A 20583-nucleotide genomic window follows, 5' to 3' on the forward strand; every position below is an offset into this window, starting at 1 on the left:
GGGCCTAAATAGCAACTGGTGCAAAATGCTGTGCTTCCTGGAATTTCAAGGAGGCTGTACTGATTTCAGCATCTAAAGATCTAAGTAATAACTGGTATTTTTAGTGTAGACTTTCGCCTTGTGTGAGCAGCTAGTCTGAGTCAAGCTACTTTCATTTCATATTCATTATTAATTTTTTGCCCAGAAAGATATATACAGAAAGACAGCCTCTGATAATATAAATGTGTGCTTTGCTCTAGACTTTAGTGGAGCCTGTGGTGTTTACATAACCACAGAATTTGAGCCATATTTTATTCTAACCTGATGAAGCATATGCTGTTGTGTTTTGGCAGAGCTGGTGCAGGCACTGTGCAGAGCACCTCACCTTGCTGGGCATGAATTCCATGGATCAGAGAGTGATCCAGCAGCTGCATCCAGGATGCACAGGGCAGGGCATGGAGGCCAATGAATTGGGGAATGAAGTGCCCAGCTCCCACAGCAGAGAGAGACACAACAGGGATGAAATCAAGTGAGCAAGAAATGAGGCTAAGAGGGCCAGAAATGGGAGAAGCAAATGTGAAACAACTAGAATGGTCTTAAGACATGTTCTCTGAGGACACAGAAGGATCAAGGAGAGAAAGGAGGTAAGGACGGGGAAATTGGATGGGAGATGGAAGAGTGAAGGAGTTCAGGCTTCCGTGGCAGTTCTTCTGCTGTTGTTGTACTGTTCAAGCCTGCATCAGTCTGAGGTAATTGCCTGTGTGCAGGATGACACCCAAAAGACAGCTGCTCATCCTTCAGGGACCACAGAGCCTCCATCTGAGGCAAGGCCCCCGTGCACCACAAGAGACCCACACAGAAAGGGACGAGCTGACACACCAAACTGCTGGGAAAGATACTGGATTGTGCTGATCTTGAGCTGTAGGATCATTAGCTACTTCAGATCACATCCCAGCATCCTTGCTTCTCACCTGGCTGTGCAGTTGCCAAGGCCTGTAGTCCTCTTCTGCACATCTCCGATCAAAAATGGACTTGTAGTCGATTTTCACCAGCTGCCACTCTGAGCGGTGGCTGAAATGTCCAAACACACTACACAATGCAGCAGGAAGAACATACAATGAAAGGAAGTCTGGTAGTTACAGAGGTACAGTCACTACAATTTCCAACAGAGATAAATTGCTTTAAGAGTGAGAGTCCTACTCATTTTCACTGGACTGTCAAAGTGAAAGTGAAACTTAGCCTGCTAAGTATCTATAACCCTATTAGAAACTGAAAAATTGCATGTAGCTTTTATTATGTTCCCTAAGACCCTCCCACTTATGACAATATCCAAAATTACTCAACTTGAAGAATCAAGAGAAGACTTGATGTGGGGCTGGAGACAGTAATACCTTCAGGAGTTTTATCTAAGTTTTAAGCTTTGGGAATCCTTTCCATGCAAATTAAAATCAGAACCTGAAGGAACATTCTTCATACATCTTTCTGAGCTAACTCAGATTAGTTTCCAAGCCACATATTCTGCTTATTACAGGTCAGTCAGAAATACTTTCTGTTTTTACAGATCTGATCTCAGATAAAATATCACAGTTTCTGGCATAGCGAGTCCAGATTTATGCATCATGCAGAACTCAGCATACCACACTGAAACTAAACATAATTTTTCATGAGTCAGCCTCCAGGCAACATTTTGTCATTCATTTTTACAAAAGAATGTCTTCACTTATCTGTGTCTCATTAAAAAAAAAAGAATGCAGCAGCAAAAACACCGTTATAAAAATACCTCACATTTTTCTTTCAAATATTAATCTGTCAATAGTAACTCTGCTTTATATCACATTCAATTTGACGAGTCAGGTTTCATGCTGATAAGTGATAATGTGTTTGCAGCTTGCAAGGAGCCATGTTGCTAATCCCTCAGTTGTATCACAAATAGATTGATGATGCAGCAACAGAAGACTGCACACTCTTGGCTTCAGATTGTGCCTGGTACCAGAAATGCCACTGTTCCAAAAGACAATGTGTGGTTCACCTCCACAGCACCATTATGGCACGCTCACTTACGTCATGATGAGGGTTTCCTCTCCAGGCTCCCCTAAAACTCCATCTACAAACAGTGGGAGGGATGTGAAACTGTATTTGCTCCAAGATCTCCCTTCATCAAAACTTAACCTAGAGGAGAAAGCAGAATCAGTGTCTTATTTCTTTACTCTCCTATTTTACTCAAGGGGATTCTCTAGTCCACTAAAGCTGCTATGGAGAAGTGGAAAACAGCTTCTCTTATTGGATTCTGAATTTTTTAGTCCTTTGTATAACTATTTTTTTGGGGAAGCATCATAAATCACAGCACTGATCAAGCTTTTTGGCATCATACTACTAACCCATGGCCAATATTTAAGTGGTAGAAACTAGTAGTTATGTTAAAGATTGATGCTCAAAGGGCAAAAATGTAGCCTAAGCATAAGATTAAAAAAAAAAATAAACAAGTGATTTTGAACATCTGTTTTTTGAGTCCCCAGTATAAAACATTTTGAGGTTATTTTTCTGGAGGATGACAGTTTCTTCAGACCAGCAGTCCCCCCTGTGGGGAGTGTAAGTGAAAGCCTGGAACCACTCATCATTTCTTAAGACTTGGGTCTGGGTGTTTCAGATTCTGATATGAGACTAACTGTGGTGGAAGTAAATAATACAAAACAGCACAAAGCTATACTCTGCCTCCCCACTCACGAGTGCTAACTGGTGAAGACACTTCTGCATTATCAGTTACATAACCCTGAATCTATTCAACAAAATTCTGCTTCATAAGTGTTGCCTGCCACACAGAAGGAGAGTTCATCAATAATTTTGAAAATTAGGGCTACTTTGGTAACTTAATGAGAGACAAAGGCATAAACCATATTATATATATTATAAACAATCAAATCCAAGAAGCCAAGCTGTGGTAAATCAGGAATTACACTGATGATATCTCAGATCCAGCCAAGCCAAAATGATGTAAACTGTAATTTCCAGGATTTCTTAGCTTTATCTGACTTAATGTTTGCCAGTATCTTAAGTAATACTTTCTAGATTATAGCTGCAGAAGACTGGATGCATAATAACTGCCTACGTGCTGGCATCAGAAAAGAGGGACAGCAGACATTTAGCACAAATGGAGTCATTACCAGAGGTGTCTGATAGGCAGAGATGTGTGTTTCATTGCAACGAGTACGCCACCTTGATCCAGGTACAGAACACTGTGCTCTTCCTCAAAGATCTGAAAAAAAAAAAAAAAGAAAAGAAAAGAAAAAAAAAAAAGTGTTTATTTAAAACTATTGCCCTTAGTATCAAGAAAATGTCACAGTTCTTTAAGTAGGATCATGACACAGGACAGTGATGTGCTAAGAAAATTATAAACTAGAGGAAATTATAGATCTATTTCCTGGTCTCGGTTTTTTATGGTTTGGGGGTTTCCCCCCCAGTTTTTCCAGGTCCATGGAAAATTCATTCTTCCCTTGCTTGACAGAATATTAGAAATATGATTTTTTTTTTTGCAAGGATCAACAATTCCCCTCCTTCCGATGACAAATTTTTGTTTGAAGAAGAATTTCATGTGTTTGCACATGTCTGGCCCACCTCAAATAATTGATTTAGACAGAAAAATGAGGCTGGTCAAACATTGCAAAATAATTAGATTCATGGATTATCAAATATTGGAAAAGATTTTCTCTCCCTGTGTCTTTTTTGTATTAACTTTCTGCAAACATCTGCTCTACAGTCTATACAGCAGCATTTGTTAGTCTGAAAAACTTACTCTTTCTCTCCATGACTTGATATTGCATTCAGAAAATAGGAATAACAGAATTTCCTGATCAGAGGATAAGCACATTAGAGGGTATTTCTTAGCAGGTAAGACTCCACTAAATATTAGGAACTAGATATAATTCCATCATCCAGTCTCTTTCCACAATTAATGGAGAGGTAGGTGGCTGTGGAACAAGGCAAACTGAATTTCATCTTTTTCTGCTTTAGCTTAAGAGCAAGGCAAAATAATCCATTTATATGGACAATAAACTTTGCACAACTCAGGTGAAATGAGTCTCAGCTGAAGTGAGAAAAAGCAAACCAATGCTACTGCAGTTTTTTGGGCAGGTTTAGTCATAGATGAAAAGAAAAATGGTTTGGTTGGCATGAGGGATGTCCAACAGTGAAAGGCAACACTTTCTCTCCCCTTATTATTCATATTTATTCTGTTCTCTTTGCTATGGGGTTAAAATGAAATCAAACTCTGAGTAGAGTAATAAAAATAATTTTCTGTTATATGAAGTCTAACAGCATATTCAGTCTTTTTCTTTGAACATCTCTGTACCTTTGAGAAGGGAAGTTTACTCTTTTGTAAAAGGTTTGCAAAAAGCTACCCTGTACCAAATGAACCAAAAATTAAGTGGCAGATTGAATCTACTTTTATAACATTTCCTATGATTTCTATTTAAACCAGTGACTCTGTGCCATTTACCTGCCTCCAAGTGTTCCCAGCATCAGAAGTAACAAACATGCTGATGTCATTGTCTGATAGTTCAGTGCCTATATTACCTGCAAAATGAGCATTGGTTAGTGAAGGAACCCTCTCAGAAACAGCAGAATGAGCAAATCAGGGGAGTAAATGTATTTATTTATTTTGCAGTTGTAGAATTTCTAGGTTTGGGAGGAAAATGAGAGGGAAAGGGCAAGAGGGAAGGCATTTCAGTTTGAAAAAATATACATAAAAGACCCAATATATAGAATTCTACACACTTTCACTTGCAAAGGAAATGTCCTGATTTGATCTTATGCTCACAGGAGTAGAGGACTAGACATGAGCACCTCTGTCTTGAAGAGGCCAGTTTCTATAAAAAGCATATGACAAACTGAAGGCCCATAAGGATTTTCATTTGACAGCCTGCCTCCTTTCCCAATACTGGTGGTGTGACACCCCACAGCCACCCAACACCCTCCACAAACTGCAGAGTTTGTCCAGGTTTGCACATCAAACAGAGGCAATTTTTAAATGTTTCATACCTGAAGCTACAATAATACTGGGGGCAGTGTCTCGGCTGGCGATGTTTCCTGAGGTGTAGGGGTTGTCTGAGACCTTCAAATGAAGATGAAGGGAGCAATAGGGCTATGGAGAAAGGGGAAATAAAAGTAAAAAGCAGACACAACGATGTATGCTCCTATTTCTACAGGCTTAGAAACATTCAGTGTCTTTCTGTATTTCCTCCCAGTCACTGTGTTCAGTAACCCTTAGACAGGCATAGACACTTTGCCATCATTTTCTGACACAACCCATTCCCAGTGGGATCCATGCTCCAGGCTGAAACTCTCTTCCAAGGACCAGATCTTTGAGGCTGTACCTCAAAGGGGGGGACCAGGCTTGCACGGGCAGGTGATGGTAAGGACTGACTCTCCTGGCTCCTTCTCTTTGAGAAGCAATCATGCAGATTGATGCAGATATGAAATTACTCTGAGCAGCACTACCCAAGCTATCTTACCCAAGCTATCTCTGAAACAAGAAGCAATTTAACCCCACTGGTGTGGTGCTGAATCACCACTAACTGGCCAAGAAAAAAAAACAACAACTTATTTCATACCATTTCTTAACTCTTTTTGACATATGATTGTTCTGAAATGCACTGCAAGAAATACAAAGAAGTACCACAACTGGAAAGTGTTAGTTTCAACTTTAAAGCAAAGCTTCATTGCCCATCTGGATGTGACCTTTAAGATTTCAATACAAATACATCCATGGAAACTTTACCTACTTGCTATTGATTTTGTATGCTGGGTACTCAGGTAAGACACGAGTGGTCCAGAATAAATCAACTGAGCAAGAAGGTAAGACAGACAAGTAGATTTTCAAAGCTGCCATTACAATTCCTTCCAAATCTGTAATGTGATAATTTCTGAAAACTTCTGAATACTATTTCCTTCACTTGGGTTTTATTTCTAGATTTTTTTCTTTTAAACCTCATGAAGAGCCCTTCATGAAACATGCTAAGGGAGGAGCAGGGGGAAAAATGCTGGCAAGAAAACCTGAAGCAAACTGGCTCAATCAAGGCAGACATCACACAGGAACAGAACTGGAGCAAAGCTCATGGCTTCAGCTTGCCCAGCTCTGTAAGACAAAGAGGGGCTGTGCAGAGGGACCTTCAGGCTCAAAGGAGGCAGGTTTTCCTGAATAAGAGCAGCTGCCTAAAGGCTAGATGTGCCATAGGTCACTGGAGGAAGACCACTTATCCATCCCATCTCAAAGTAGGTGAATACGACTGAAATGACAATTCCCCTGTGGAGAAAGGCAGGGTTCTTTAGGCAAAGGCAAACGAGGGTGGTGAGGAGAGATGGGAGCTCTCAGTGGTGTGAGGCAGGAAGAGGGGAGGTGGGCTGTGCAGCAGGGAACACGGGCTGCCAAGTGCAATGTGCTGAGCAGCCTAACTCCAATTGACAGCCTTGCCAGGGCAGCCGCTGGAGCAGCCCGGGGCACTGCACGGAGAGGGGAACAAATTGAGCTGACATGAATGCAGGAAGTGGAAAAGCACTGCAAGAGCATGAACTCTTTCCTTTTACATTTTGATAGGTTGTGAGAAGACTAAATAGAAAACATATTTTTAAAATTAACATACTCCAAGCCCAGTTCAGCATTTTGAAGACAGAACCTTAATGGCAACTCAGCCAATTCTCAACTCAGATGAGACCTTGTTAAGATTCAATCTTTATGTTACCAGAGATTTCCTTTCAAATTTATCTCATTTTACAGATACAGCATATAGAAATTGAATATATCTCTCCAATATTAAAAGCCAGGCCATCTGTTTAAGCAGATAGATGGTCTTTTTAGTGGCATGATTTCTTACTGGTTGGAGTGCAGTAATGCTTAGAGTCTCTGGTGACAAGTAGGTATGGTGTGAAAACCAACCTTTCCACTCTTAGCCAAACACCTGAAGTTACTGTCCATGGCCACCCCACATCCTGGCTGTGTTAGCATTCTCTTCCTCATTCCCTTGTACACCTTCTCTATCTCTGTCCTTATATAGTTCATCAACAGATATTTTTCCAGCTGTTTTGTGTTCTGGTCCTTTTGTGTTCCTCCTCCAGCTCCCATAGCTTAATTCACACACAGACATCTCACTGGTTTTCAGAATTTTCATCAATTGTTGCTGTCCTTTTTGTTGTTACCAACAGGCTACCAAAACCATAATTTTCATCAGAATCATAGATTTGGGCTTCCCTGTCATTGCCTAGTTCTCATCTGTGCCAACTGCTGCACAGCCACTAAAGGAAAGGCAACCACAGCATGGAGCATTTATACTCTAGCCAGAAGATAAAGCATAGGTGATATAGCCCATTGCTCTGCTCACTGCCACAGCTTTTACAATTATGCTGGAGTTCATTACTTGCTTCCTAATAGTTTCAAGCCAGCACTCTTATGCTCCCCCCTCAGGAAGCTCATCAGTCCTTAGTAAAATTTTTCATAAACATCCACAAACGCACTTTTGGCTGTTCTGAAAAGCCCACCTGAACTGACTCCAATGACAGGACACAATATAAACCAGCTATTAGGCAATCCCTCATCAGAAGTGGGAGAAAGTATTATAGCACAAAGATGATGCTGGTGTCCATTCACAAACCTAGGGGCAGTCACAGTATTTGCTCACCTGCAATAGCAAGGAGCAATGAAAAGAGATAAACACTTCCAAGAGAGATGTTCAAAACACCTCACTTAGATGGTTAAAATACTCTGTAGCAGATGGCATAAATGTCTCCCTTTATGAGAAAAGGATCTTTGTACTGAAATCCTTATAAATTCCTATGGAAAAGACATATAAAATGTGGGAGGGAATAAACACATATCTGGGGAAGCAAGGCACAGAGAAAATATATGACTTGGCCAAGGTCACATAGGAAGTTGGAGATAGGCCCAAAAATTGAATCAAGATTCTCCTGAGATTCAGCCTTGTGTTTGAACCACAAGTCCATGCTTGAAAGCTAATTGATTAACTCTCCCAGGCAGATGCTCTTTTCTTGCCAGACAGAACTACTCCTCAGTTAACCACTTCACAACACATGGTATCAAACTAAACCAGCATCTTTGGAATAAAATACCTTGGCAGCTATTTAATGAAGATTAAGTATATTCATCTTTTTCATCAGATATCACTTGTATTAAGTGGTATAAACAAGAAAAACAAAGTCCTGAGATTAGATGGAATTTCACTGCTTTCCTCCTTCCTCATTATTTAGAACTGTCTTTCAAAAAATGTGAACAAATTCTGAGTCCCTTTGAGAAACCACCTCAAGCATACTGTCAGTACAGGGATGGTTTCATCTGGCTCACCCTGTGCTTCAACCAGACTCCTTCCCAAGCTCCTTAGCCAACAACTTAGCTGCTGTGTACTTCTGTCTGAATTCTCCCTTAGTTTAGGTTTTGAGACCAGCTGCACAGAGCACACAGCCCTGCTCTGCAGGCTGGGGACTGCACTGTCACTCTGGGAAATGGCAGATCCCATTTTGCCAATGAGCTGGAACACACGTCTTTGCTGAGTGCTGAGCTACTGCTGCAGACAATTATGCTGAGAACCAGCAGTGGGAAAGCATTAGTATCTACTGTGCAGCAAGGATGGGAGCTAAACTACATGTACAATGGGCTATGAAGAACTCACTTATCTGTGCCATAAGGAAAAGTAGGATCATGTCAAGAACAGTTATGTCTAGAAGGGAAAGGAGCAATTGACATAAGGAGGTAAAACTAGTGATGCAGGGGTGGCTAAAGAGGTGAGTGGAGTTTGTGAAGTGTTTAAATGCTAAGCTATGTCACACTGACAAGGAGCAGAATTGCCTCAGAGCAGGGGAAATATTCCTTTTCTCCTCATTGTCCCTCAGCAGAAAACCCTATGGATCCCTGACTTATTTCCAGGAATGTAAACTTAGAGTGCTTTTGCTTCAAAAACTTCCCTACCAGTGCCAACTTCTGTGGTTTATTCTCTATAATTTCTAGAAATCTTTCATTCCATATTTTTCCTTCATCTTCCTCACCATTAAGCGTGAACCTCAGATAGGATTTTTAAATAGCTTGTGTCTCTTGCAGAATTTCTATTTCACTTTGTGCTTGGTATATTTTCTGAACTTCTATCCCTCTCTTTCTACGGCAGACAGACTGCCTGTTCCTGTAAAAACCTAATGAGTAAGTTTAATTCAGATTTCAGCTACTTGTTTTCTTTCAAATTTGCAAGTTGACCACCTGAGACTGAATGCTCAGCTGAGGTTTCCTGCTCCTCTGCCATTCCAAAAGCTGGTGAAAACCTAAACATGGAGGAGTGCTTAGAAAAATGAAAGAGGCCTCTTGCCTGTTTTACTCAATGTCAGGGGAAGAGGAAATAAACATGGCTAAATATTCTTCTGGCCTTATCAAAGGACAAAGACTGAGATACAAGGTTAAAGTCCACTGAGGATTTGCCCCTTAGCACCCTGAAATCACAGAACAATTCCTACACTGCAGCTCGTCACAGAACACTTAAGAAATGTAAACAGCATGACAAACATCCACTGAGCTTACACAGGTGGAAGTAATTCTCAGAGCAAGTACATGGTTGCATAAAGAGCAAAACAAAAACAAACTAATGTTTAAATAGTGGCTTATGCACAGTGGAGCTTCAAGGATGTAAATGCAATCCTCAGAGAACCAAGAGCTTCTCTAGGTCAGTTCTCACTGTGTCCTTACAAGCCCCCACACTTCTGCTCCTCCTCTTGACCCTTTGTCCGGCTTGTTCAAATTTATCACCCTCGAGGGAATCCAGCTTGTTCAGGCATATCTGGTCTAATTTTAAATGGGGTTTATTGCATTTTCTGGTGCCCATGGATATAGTAGCAGATACAGTATAGATGAGAAGGCTTAAAGGGAGCCATAACTCTCCCCCCATAAGAACTGTCCATTTCTGTTTCACACACAGATATATGACTGCTTCCATTATATAATGGACAACTACAGTGGCAGGTATAGCCTTGTATAAAAAATACCCAATTCCTGCAAACAAGTGTTCCATAAGGGCCACACATAAGGCTCGCTTATAACCAGAGTGGCAAGTCAGACTTTGCATGATCAGTGCACAGAAACACCAGGAAAGACCTCTCAGAACTCTAACTTCAAGTTGATGGGAAAAAAATAAAGTCTACTTTTATTATTTTATTTGCCTATGTGGTTTTTTTTTTGTTCTTCTGCTTTGCCAGTCCCCTAGAATATTATACTGTAATATCATATAATAAAAATCTTCAGTTTCTGATAAAATTTTTTATAATTTGAAAAGGTCAAGATGTCATTTTTTTTATTGAGTATGTTCCCTTGTTAAAACTAGATTATATAATCTACTTGAAACATAAAGGCTTCTTTACATAGTCCCTTCAAAAGAACTGAATTGCTTTATGCCTGCAAAGTTTTTTGCATGTCATCTGTTTTGGTTTTCACCTCATAGAGACATCTAATTTAAAAATCACTTAGTTACAATTTTTAAAAATTTGAAAGAAGAAAACAAACCCAAACAAATTTAGTCATGCTCTGAAGTAACTCTTCTGTCTTACCCCTAGTCTTTCCTATTTATTTTTTCCAAACTGGACAGAAAATAAAGGGCTTGCATTTTGGTCAATCAAAAAAATCAATTATTTGAACAGCTTCAAATATTTATTCTTTGCTCTTGCAATAGTGCAAGACATTCAGTTAAGAGATTAGTGTAGCATTCAGCTACAAAATATAATGATTCAGATTCTAATGCCTCAAAATGATAAACTTTTTATTTTATTTTTTTTTTAGATGGAAAACAACATGCAGGACAACAGCAGTAAGAACAATCTAAATAGTGTCCCTGATTCTGCCTGGAACCATATTAGAATTAGTATAATATTAAAGTTATTTGGAATCCCAAATACAGGGGTTCTGAGTATTATCCCACTACTGTGAATAGATTGTATCAGCTGAAAAATATGTCAAGATCAGTTTAAGCTCTCTAATTTTGTAGAGATCTCCAATTCTATTCACATTACTTATATTTCACTTTCCCTCTTGGAAACTGTTTGCATATAATGATGATTAAAGACTTAGCTATATGTGGATCTATATCAATAAGTACATAGATAGATACAATTTACACCAACACAAAGCTGCACATATATTTGGATGAATGTGTCGATTCACACTTCTGAGCTCAAAGAGAAAATGATGAATGTTAATAAATATTAATGCCAACAGAGCAGCCTGAAAGCAATCTGAGCTCTCTTTTCCTTTGAGCCTGTTTCCAGTTACTGTGTCTTAGATTTCTGAGCTACAGCAGCTCTCTCCTCCCATCTAGTGTCCAGAAAACTGACTGCCAGACACAGCATCCAGCTTCCCCTGCTCTTGCAGGGGACACAGCACTTCTGCAGAAGGCAGCTGATCCACAATGCTCACAGAAATCAAATTAAATTAACCTAAATTATAATGCAATAACCCCTGGCAGCCCAAGCCTGAAGCACTGCACTCTATGAGATACACTGCAAAGAGAGGGGAGCTGCCCTCTTTTTGTCATTTTATCTGGTAGAAAAAGGATTGTTCTGGGGTATTAGCACCCCCAAGTTCCCCCCTCAGGTACTTACTAGGAGACAGTGAATGGGATTTCCTCTCAGGTCCGTGTGTGGAGCCTGCAACAAACTCCAGTCTCTCCCCTTATTGTAGGTGATGAAAGTTTTCACTTGGTTGTCAATCTTCTTGTTAGCCAAGAACATTCCCTTTATCCCTGCTACCTAGGAAAAATTGACATGGCTGAAAAATAGATCAAGTCCATGCAGGTTCTGTGCATGTCCCTTTTTCTCTGTCAAACCCAGCAGGGCTCTGATGGCTCTGTCAGTGTGGTCAGTGTCAGGGCCAGAATTGCCAATGTACATCAAAGCCAGCTAGGGTGCTGGGGAAAAGATAAAGCCATCACAGGTGTAAAGATGACAAATGGGAAAGAAATATTGTATTTCAGAATCATCATGGGAACATGGCAAGATGTCAGTAGCATTATCTGTAAAGTGACAACCTCTCAAATGTATAGGCATCCTTCCCCCTGAAAGATGAAACATATACAGGCAATTATTTTTCTCTTGCACAGCAGCAGCAGGAAGCAGCAGCAATTTTGACCTTGTGAAGAAAACAGCAACACACACACACATAAACTTGCAGTTCAATGTTTCTACTCTCATCCAGCCTTCTTCAGACATTTCATCTAAGGATCTCAATGTGTTTCATCATTATCAGTGTTTCAACAGATAACTAGGGCCACAGAGAAATATTTATTACGGTTTTGTATTTTGAGGAAAACGAACCACTGGTGACTCAAGCAAGGCCATATAGAACTCTAGTTACTGTTACAGAGCTGGAAATGAGGTCTTCATCCTTCTACTTTTTCCTGGTGTTTTACCCAACAGTTTAAATCCACAGACCTGCAGGAGGATTTTGCAAAGACATGACGCTAACAGATTCACACTGGAATCAAGCCTAAAAGTATCTTAGTGAGGAGAAAAAAAAAAGTCAACCTCAAACCACAACTCACACTGCAGAATGTTCCCATCTTCTCAGCACACTGAAAATCAATAGCCCAATAGCTGCTGCAGCTCAAGAATTAATTTGTTAGGCTGTCATTCTGTAATCTGAGTGCCACAATAAAAAGGGAAGTGAAATCAGGAGAAGGAGGGGGAAAGTGAGAAACTTTTTGCTTTCCAGCAAGTCTGTTCAGTCATCCACCTCACCCCTGCTTATGATGTAGAATTAGCAGGCAGAATCATACATCAAGAGTTTATATTCACAGAGATTAAATGACATGGCATGGCAAACAGTTATACAGCAGATTCAGAGCTTTTTCCAGCTCAACCCATTAATTATGTGGCTGGATTTGGATGCTACAGCTACCAGTGGATATGACCTTATTGCACTTTTAATTATGTGCTGTAAGACTACCTGTGTACAGTGCTTTGGTACAGCACGGTGATGTATTTAGTCATTCAAATGGCACCTTCCTGAATTTCATTTGAAGTTCAAAAAGACTTTGACATGGCATGCTATAAAGGGCAATAGTCTTTAAATTAAATAGTTAACTAATTCATTGTTGATACCAGCAGAAAAAGGATAACCTTTTCAATTTCCCAGCTGGATTATTTGATCCTACCCAACTAATTATTCAAGATTTCTTTGTTGAAGTAGAAAGGCACCCTGAAAAGACAAGGGTGCTCCTGTATCACTCCTGTGATATTGCATGAATAGAAAGGGATGGAAAAATAACACAGTTCTGCCTTTACTACCAGGGGCTAGAGCCTATAGTTGCAATTGTACTTTGCTTTGTTGCTGTCCCAAAATTGCTCTATTATATAGTCCCTGTGAAACGCTGGCCATAAATGATTAAAGAGCATTTTATATATCAGGCAATAAAAGCGTTCTGAAATCCTGATTTTTCTTTTCTTTTTATGATTCTAGTCATGGGCTGGGACTCAAAATCCTTTCCTGAGAAAGCAAAGTTATTCTGTCAGTCTTGGACAGCTTTATCTTAAAAAAAGACTGCACACAGAGGCTTGTGTACTCTCAGAAGAGACAGACCAACTGCATATACACAACCCTGACACACACAGGGAGCTGCTCAGCCCTGCTGCTCACACAGTCATTACAGAGAAAGACCCAGGCAAGCAAGTGCATGACTACCAGTGGTCAGAGAGGAAAGCACTCCATCAGCTCCCACACAGGAATTGCAGAATCCTCACCACCCTGAATGCACTGTGTGCAGATACTAATGCTGTCTACAGCTTCAGAAAAATCCATACAGGACACTTGAACACACAACTCTAAAGACATTTTTCACTCCTCATCACCATACATCAAACATACTTCTCAGCCAACATACATACTGCTAGAAAAAATAAGTTCCAGAGTGACAGGCATACATAGCACAGCTATAGACACACCTCCTCACAGTCTGTTATCACTTCAGTCATGGATTGCCACAGGCAGGACTGTCTTGCTGTGGACCATTCCAATAGAGCCATATTGCATCTCTGGGCAGACACAGGAACCAGAGAGGGCACTCAGGCACAGTGGTCAGTGATCCAGCTCTTCCCTCAATTTAGGAGGTGGGCAATAGGACAGCCTTCTTGTGAGCTCAAGGAGACACCATGAAAGAAGTTTTATTTCTCTTTGTACCCAGTGCAATTCCCTACTCAGCAGCATTGAGTAGATTTACCCTTGACTTAGAATCAATTTAGGAATTGCACACAGAAACATGTTCACTGTAATGCAACCAGAAAAACTTACTTCTAACATCTGACAAACATGTACACAGACACCTGCAATAAACAGGCCTTTCTCTGGCATCTTCTCCAATAATGATGCTTTTTAAAATATACTGCTGCCACCAGAGAAGGACTTGTTTGGCAATCTCTCCACTTACTTTTAATTTATCTATGGATTTTTTTTTTCCTTCTCTTGCCTTCCTCTCCATTTTCCCCTAGATCACTATAGCAATCTGACTCAGAGAACCATGGTGGCTGGCTGGCTGTTCCCTTCCAGCAAGAACATCAAACTGAAAGGAAGGTTTGTGCCAGGTTCCATGTCAGCCAATATTCCTTCTATCTAGAAGATCAGCAGTTATGATGCTCTAAGTCCGATTGCATCAATTTCAATCCAGGTTGCTGTGTGGTGTCAGATGAATAAAACAAAACAAAAGATTTTCTTTACCCCTGGGATGTAGGACACCTTTACATAATGCAGCAAAGCTGCTTCCCTAGCTGACAGTAATAAGAGGCAACAGCTTTTCTATGGGCTGCCAGCACTGTGGATAGATTAATGGTAAAAAATGTCCACATGACTGAAATGGCAGTGCCCATCCTCTCTGGTCCATCTGCACTGCTGTATAACTCTTGGGCTCTCTGGACAAGTAGAGGGCAGCTGAAGGAAAACTACAGAGCAGAGCTAATATTGAGACAGTGATGGGGAAATACGGGCAGAACCCTCATCTTCTAAGGCATTCAGATCTACTTTGTGACCTTTATTCTAAATGGTCAGAAAATACCCTGGAGGAGACCTCAAAACAGAACCTGACCCTCAGAACGGCAGCTGAGGATTAAATTTCTCCTCAGCTGAGTGCTTGTCTCCAGAGGGAAAACAGGCAGCAGAGCAAGAGATGGACAAAGGCGTATTAGAACTCTTACTCTTAGGATCAGTTGTCATAGAAGACAATGCAAATTGGCCTTTTTACTGTGAGCTTATGCAGAGCACACTTGTTCAGAAAAAGGCTCAGGGTAAAGGGGGCACCAAAATGAGGTATGAGAGTTTCCATGCTCATGAGATAGCCCAAAAGGACATATCTATAACCACTTAAATTCCCAGAATAGCTCAAGCTGAGAAAGGTGATAAGGACAGCTGAAAACTGCAGTCTCTCCTTAACTTCTAAAACAAGAGATTAGATTGCCAGAAATGCAACAAAAATTGGAGAATGATACTATTGAGACTGTTGGGAGCTTTCAGAGCCATAGAGCCGACATGGGTCCAAGCAGGATTTTGGCTGACAGACAGAGCTCCTCTTAGCAACTGAATGGACTATTCCACAACTTTTACCTATGCATCAAAGAGCCATGAGCTGTTCCTCACCTGAGAACCTACTGGTGAATACAGCAGTAAATCTAGGAAGGGTGAAACTCCGTGTTTAGTCATTTGCTGGCTTTGCTGTTCACATGCATTTTACGAGACTGATGTGCAAGGAGGAAATGGTTCTGGCATCATGTGAGCTCCTGAGACAGCAATGAGATGTTTGGAGTTATGACATACCTCATAGAGGTCAATCATCACATTCCCCTCCAGCCCTTGGCTACTCTTGACATTTTCCAAGGCCAGGGTGAAGTAGATCCCTCGGGTGTCGGAGATGTACAGATTGTATGTGTCGTTCTGGTTCCACTCTTGTACAGCTGCAAACACCTGATTCTCATCTGTGCTGATGACATGCATGTCCTGGGGAAGGAAAAGAGAGGCAGGTTACTCGAGGCACCTCTGTGCTGCCATTTCAAATGGCACCAAAGTAACTGGGGAGCAGCAAGGGATATATTTAGGCTGGAGTTTAACAGGGAACTCAGTAGACAATACTGCTGCATTTTATTATTGTATTCTCTACAGCCACTGTAAACAGGAAATTCCATCCAGGAATATTTTACACCAGCTCTCCTCTGCCAATTTTTCAAAGCAGTAATTAACTGATGAGGTGTTAATTGAACATTTACATTGGCACTACAGTGTTATACAGCAGCACTTTCACTCCCCTTACCAACACTTTCATTTTAATGAATGTTTTGTCTGGGGAATAGGGAGACATGTTTGGTTTTTGGGTTTTTTTTTCCTTTTTCCATCCAGCATCTGAGTGATTCCACTCATGACTATGGAATCACAGATATTAAAAATGTAGGGGTTTAAAAAAAATCATCTGAAACATCTGCTTCTTGCTCAGCTTTCAGAAGCCAAATATACTCAGGACCTGACACAAGCAGGAACTAATGAGGGAACATCTGCTGTTACCTACTGTTTCTAATGACAATGTGGGCTGGAGCCAAGACCCTGGATCACTATACTAAACAGCACACCCCAAGAAATAAAATAGAAAAACAACCCTAATCCTCACTAGATACAAAGAACAGAAATGTATTTATAGCACTAGCATTATGAGTGAGGTTTTGTTTTACTCTGTTTCTTTTCTGTGTTACAGCAGGCAGGAAGCAATGAAAAAATTGCATAAGTAAAGAAAAAGAGGAACTATTGAACCTGATCCCATCTTTCAATGCTTGGAGAAATTATTACCCATTTTATTTTATTTTCCATTACAATGGAAAAAGCCACCAAGAGAGAGATTGTTATAATGAAATTCCCAGGCTCTATCTGCCCAGCACAGGCACCCTCAGTTCTTTGGTGCCATAAAAATCTGTGGAGGTAGGAAAAGAAATGAAGATTTCTTAGCACCAGGTGATTCTCAAAAGACTCAGCTGTTTGGTCTGCTTTGGGCTGATATCCCAAAGTTATTTTACTTCCATGAATCTCAGACAGGACTTTCTATATGCAAAACAGAACTTTATCAGAAAATATACTCTTTGGAAGCTGATGCTACTTCTCCCTTCTGCTAATAATAGTCTTTGAAAATTCAGCGTCTGGTGGCTTTTTAGGGAGGATTAATACTTCCAGATGAAGCCTTGTAATGTAAAAATAAAAAAGTAATATAATGAAGAAATTTGATCTATAAATTTGAAAGTGGATTCACCATGGAGTTAAGATTCAGAACAGTTGCTTGCTCATCCAGATCCGGATCTGAATATAGAGTGGATGAATGCACACTTGATTTACTTCCTTCTTTGCACTGGAGAAAATCATGTCCCAGAAGATGGGCTCGTTTTGTGAAGGAACAGATTGGCTTAATTCCCAAGGCAATAGGAAAAGTAATATAAGTCCCACTGAGTCCTACTAATTTTGGCTGTGAGCAGACATCCTCTCTCAGCTCCAGCTGTGCCAGTAGGAGTTACAGCCACAGCTGCTTGTCTGTGGCTCCTCTTGTCAGACTGTCACCCTGGTTCAGTCTGCTGGTAGATCTACATCAGCAGGTGTTCCCAGTGTGCTCCAGGCAACATTGGCTAGCACAGCTCTAATCTCAAGTGTTAATTTCTGCATATGGGACACAGGGGAAGGCCTCTCCATTTAAACACAGGCAGAAATTATAAGTGAAACTTGGTTTGTCTGGTGAATGTACTTTTTCATTATCTTACCATTTCGTTCAATAGTTTTGTAAAAACTGGGGGAGAGGGTTAAAATATGCTTTGATCAACACCAGAGAAAACAAAAGGCAATTTCACAAATGGTGAAGAAGCAAACAAGTTAATTTATTCAATAGATGCTTCCTGCATTTGATCATGCTGGAAGATGGAAGTCTAAAGAAGATTCCAGTAAGGCTGAAAGAATTTAAGCCTAGAGAAGCAGAAATTGAGATAGAATTGGCATAATATATGTAATGCAGAAAGTAAAAAAATATAGGATTCCAACTGTGCCTTTGGGGATAAATCAACTCCCTCTTAATATGGTCTTGTCCAATACATACAGCAATGATGCACAGCTTTGATAGAAAAGGATTAGTGTATGGGCATCAAACAGATCTTGGACCAGCATCACAAATTTCTTCATTTCCACATTGAGAAAATTAAAATTTATCAGCATATCATATTATGTTTCATATTATGTTGGTTTTTTTTCACGGCGGATATTAATTCCTTGGGGGGGAGGAATAATACAAAAAGACAGCCTTCATCTTGATAGAGCATAAGCTCCTTACAGAGATGGAAGAAGACAGGAATGTGAAGCAAGGCACCTTTCTCAAACAGTCATCATCACCTTCAGGGGCTCCCCTTGCTTTTGTCTACTGAGAGCCTGAGCATTTTTGTCTCTGTTCCAGAACATACTGCAAGTACATTAATATGCAGTTCTACTACCTGTCCCTTTGCCTTTTCAAAGACTAAAGTAACATGAAGCTGTACATGAGTTTGATCACGTGTCTCCTCAAATTCCTAAAAGCCAAAGCTTTCTGAATTACTAAACAATTGCCCCTTTTGCCTTTGGTCAGTGAACAACATTTTTCCTGGCAAGTTAAATAGTAAGGATGCCAGTTTTATTCTGCCAGATTAGTTGGTCAGAGCATGGGGCTAAAAACAACAAGGTTGTGGGATCAATCCCCACATGGGCCCTTCACTTAAGAGTTGAACCTGATAATCCTTGTGAGTCCCTTCCAACTCAGAATATTCTGGGAAATGTCTGTGAAGATGCCTGGTCTTTCCTTTGCTTTCTCTGAAATTACTGGGGCTGTCAGCTCTTTCAAGGTCTTTATTTAAGGATCTTATTTATTTTTGTTATTGCTTCTTCCATCAGGATGTCCATCCTAAGGTTGAAAGCAGGTGATTAATTTAAAACAGAAGTACTATATGCACCCACCCCATCACTATTCAACCCAACACCAGTTAAGACAGGTTTTTTTAAAAGAGAAATTGCTTGACTTGCTTCAGTATTCTCAAATGTCTGCCAAGTGCATTGGTCTAAACTGGAGTAAATGCACGCTGTATGTACATTTAAGGTGATTATCATGAATGACATTACAGTGTGTGACAAAGCCCACACTGTGGTGCTTTGATTAAGAGGTCTCAATAAAGACTATTTACAGGGTTAACACAAACTGTATGCAGGCGTCTGCTTGAATGGAACAGAGTTTCAAGTTTATTTAGGCTTTTAATCAAAGTAGCTACAAGGCTGTTAATGTGAAGAAGAATAATATTTTAGTTTGATTTGCTGTAGGCCATTCTGCCTGAGCAGCAGCATCACCTGCCAAGGCTGCCTGCTGTCACACGCCTCCAGTTTAGGAAGAGTGACACTCACAGACAAAAAGCTTGATATTTCCATCTTCAATTCCAGAAGTCACTTAGTAATGTTTGCCATATTTGGCCCCTCTTTCTTAGCTGAAGGAGATAAAAGAGAATTTGGGCATAAAAGAAGCTGTACGTTCCAATTCCTTGAATAATATAACACTCCGTGCATTTTTCATAAAAGTGACTATTTTGCTTTGATAGCAGCCTCCTTCCACTGTAGCTCCTTCCAAGCCAAATGCAGCTCTTCAGACTTTGAAGATATTCTGAGATTGTGACAAAGCATCTTTGGGTCAAATAACATGAATATATTGCTCCAATTCTTGTTCTCTGGAACACATTGTAATTTAATTCTAGCGCATTTTCTCTGGCTCTCCAGCGATCTCTTTGAGACGGTGGACAAAAAATAAGTGTGGGCTAAAGGAAACAATAACTTTAAAGCAAAAAGTGTCTCTACAGATGGTCTGAATGGGCTGTAAATAACAATTTTTATTTGGCTTTTACAATAACCATGCTAAAATGCAACTCCGTTGCTAAGGGCTCTTTCAAATAACACCTATTTAAATCTGATCTGAATTTACAGAGTAATTTCTCTTGCTTGGGCAGGAAGTTTCAAAGAAACCTATCTCAAAATGTGACTAAATTTTTGAGGCAGATCTCAGTCTCCTGTGTCAGAGCTAAGATCTCATGGCTGCTGGTTGGTCCTCACTGTCCTGCAAGCTGGTTTCCAGAGCTGTGAGCAGGAGCACAGGTCCAGCAGCACTGCAGGGAGGGTGAGGCACTGAAGGGCTGGGGTTGAGCTGCAGTCTCTTCATATGAAGGTCACCCAGTCAATCCACTACAAACAGCTCTGTTGGCTTGAGGAATCCAAGAGAGCCAGCTCTGAAATTAACCACTTACCCCTTTGAACATTTTCACCTACAAAATCTGACCTTGCACTTTCTTTTTTTTTCTTTTAACAATCTCTGCTTAGCTTCTGGGAATGCATTTGTCTTCTGATGTTAGACCTCATATAGAATCCATAAGATCATTTGCTACCTTTCAGCTTAAATCTCATTTAAGACAGACTATATCAAGAATGAAAAGGCCAAAAAAAAGAGTCCTTGGTCTTTGTTAGGAATCCATTAGGACCCCAGTTGCAAATTGGCGGTTTTTTTCAAAATGGAGCTA

General features: G+C 40.4%; 1 protein-coding gene across 1 annotated transcript in view; it reads right to left on the reverse strand.

Moving 5' to 3' along the window:
* The window catches only part of LOC106850838 (VPS10 domain-containing receptor SorCS1), a 262520-nt gene that overhangs the window by 47530 nt on the left and 194407 nt on the right, over window positions 1-20583 (reverse strand). The window contains exons 9-15 of the mRNA XM_014872450.2: window positions 15806-15985; window positions 11611-11757; window positions 5014-5116; window positions 4472-4548; window positions 3141-3232; window positions 2041-2148; window positions 951-1068 (exon numbers count right to left, since the gene is read on the reverse strand). Coding sequence (XP_014727936.1) covers window positions 951-1068; window positions 2041-2148; window positions 3141-3232; window positions 4472-4548; window positions 5014-5116; window positions 11611-11757; window positions 15806-15985 — 825 coding nt within the window. The remainder of the gene's footprint in view (window positions 1-950; window positions 1069-2040; window positions 2149-3140; window positions 3233-4471; window positions 4549-5013; window positions 5117-11610; window positions 11758-15805; window positions 15986-20583) is intronic.

The sequence above is a fragment of the Sturnus vulgaris genome, chromosome 8, assembly GCF_052056855.1.
Source record: "Sturnus vulgaris isolate bStuVul1 chromosome 8, bStuVul1.hap1, whole genome shotgun sequence".
NCBI lineage: Eukaryota > Metazoa > Chordata > Aves > Passeriformes > Sturnidae > Sturnus > Sturnus vulgaris.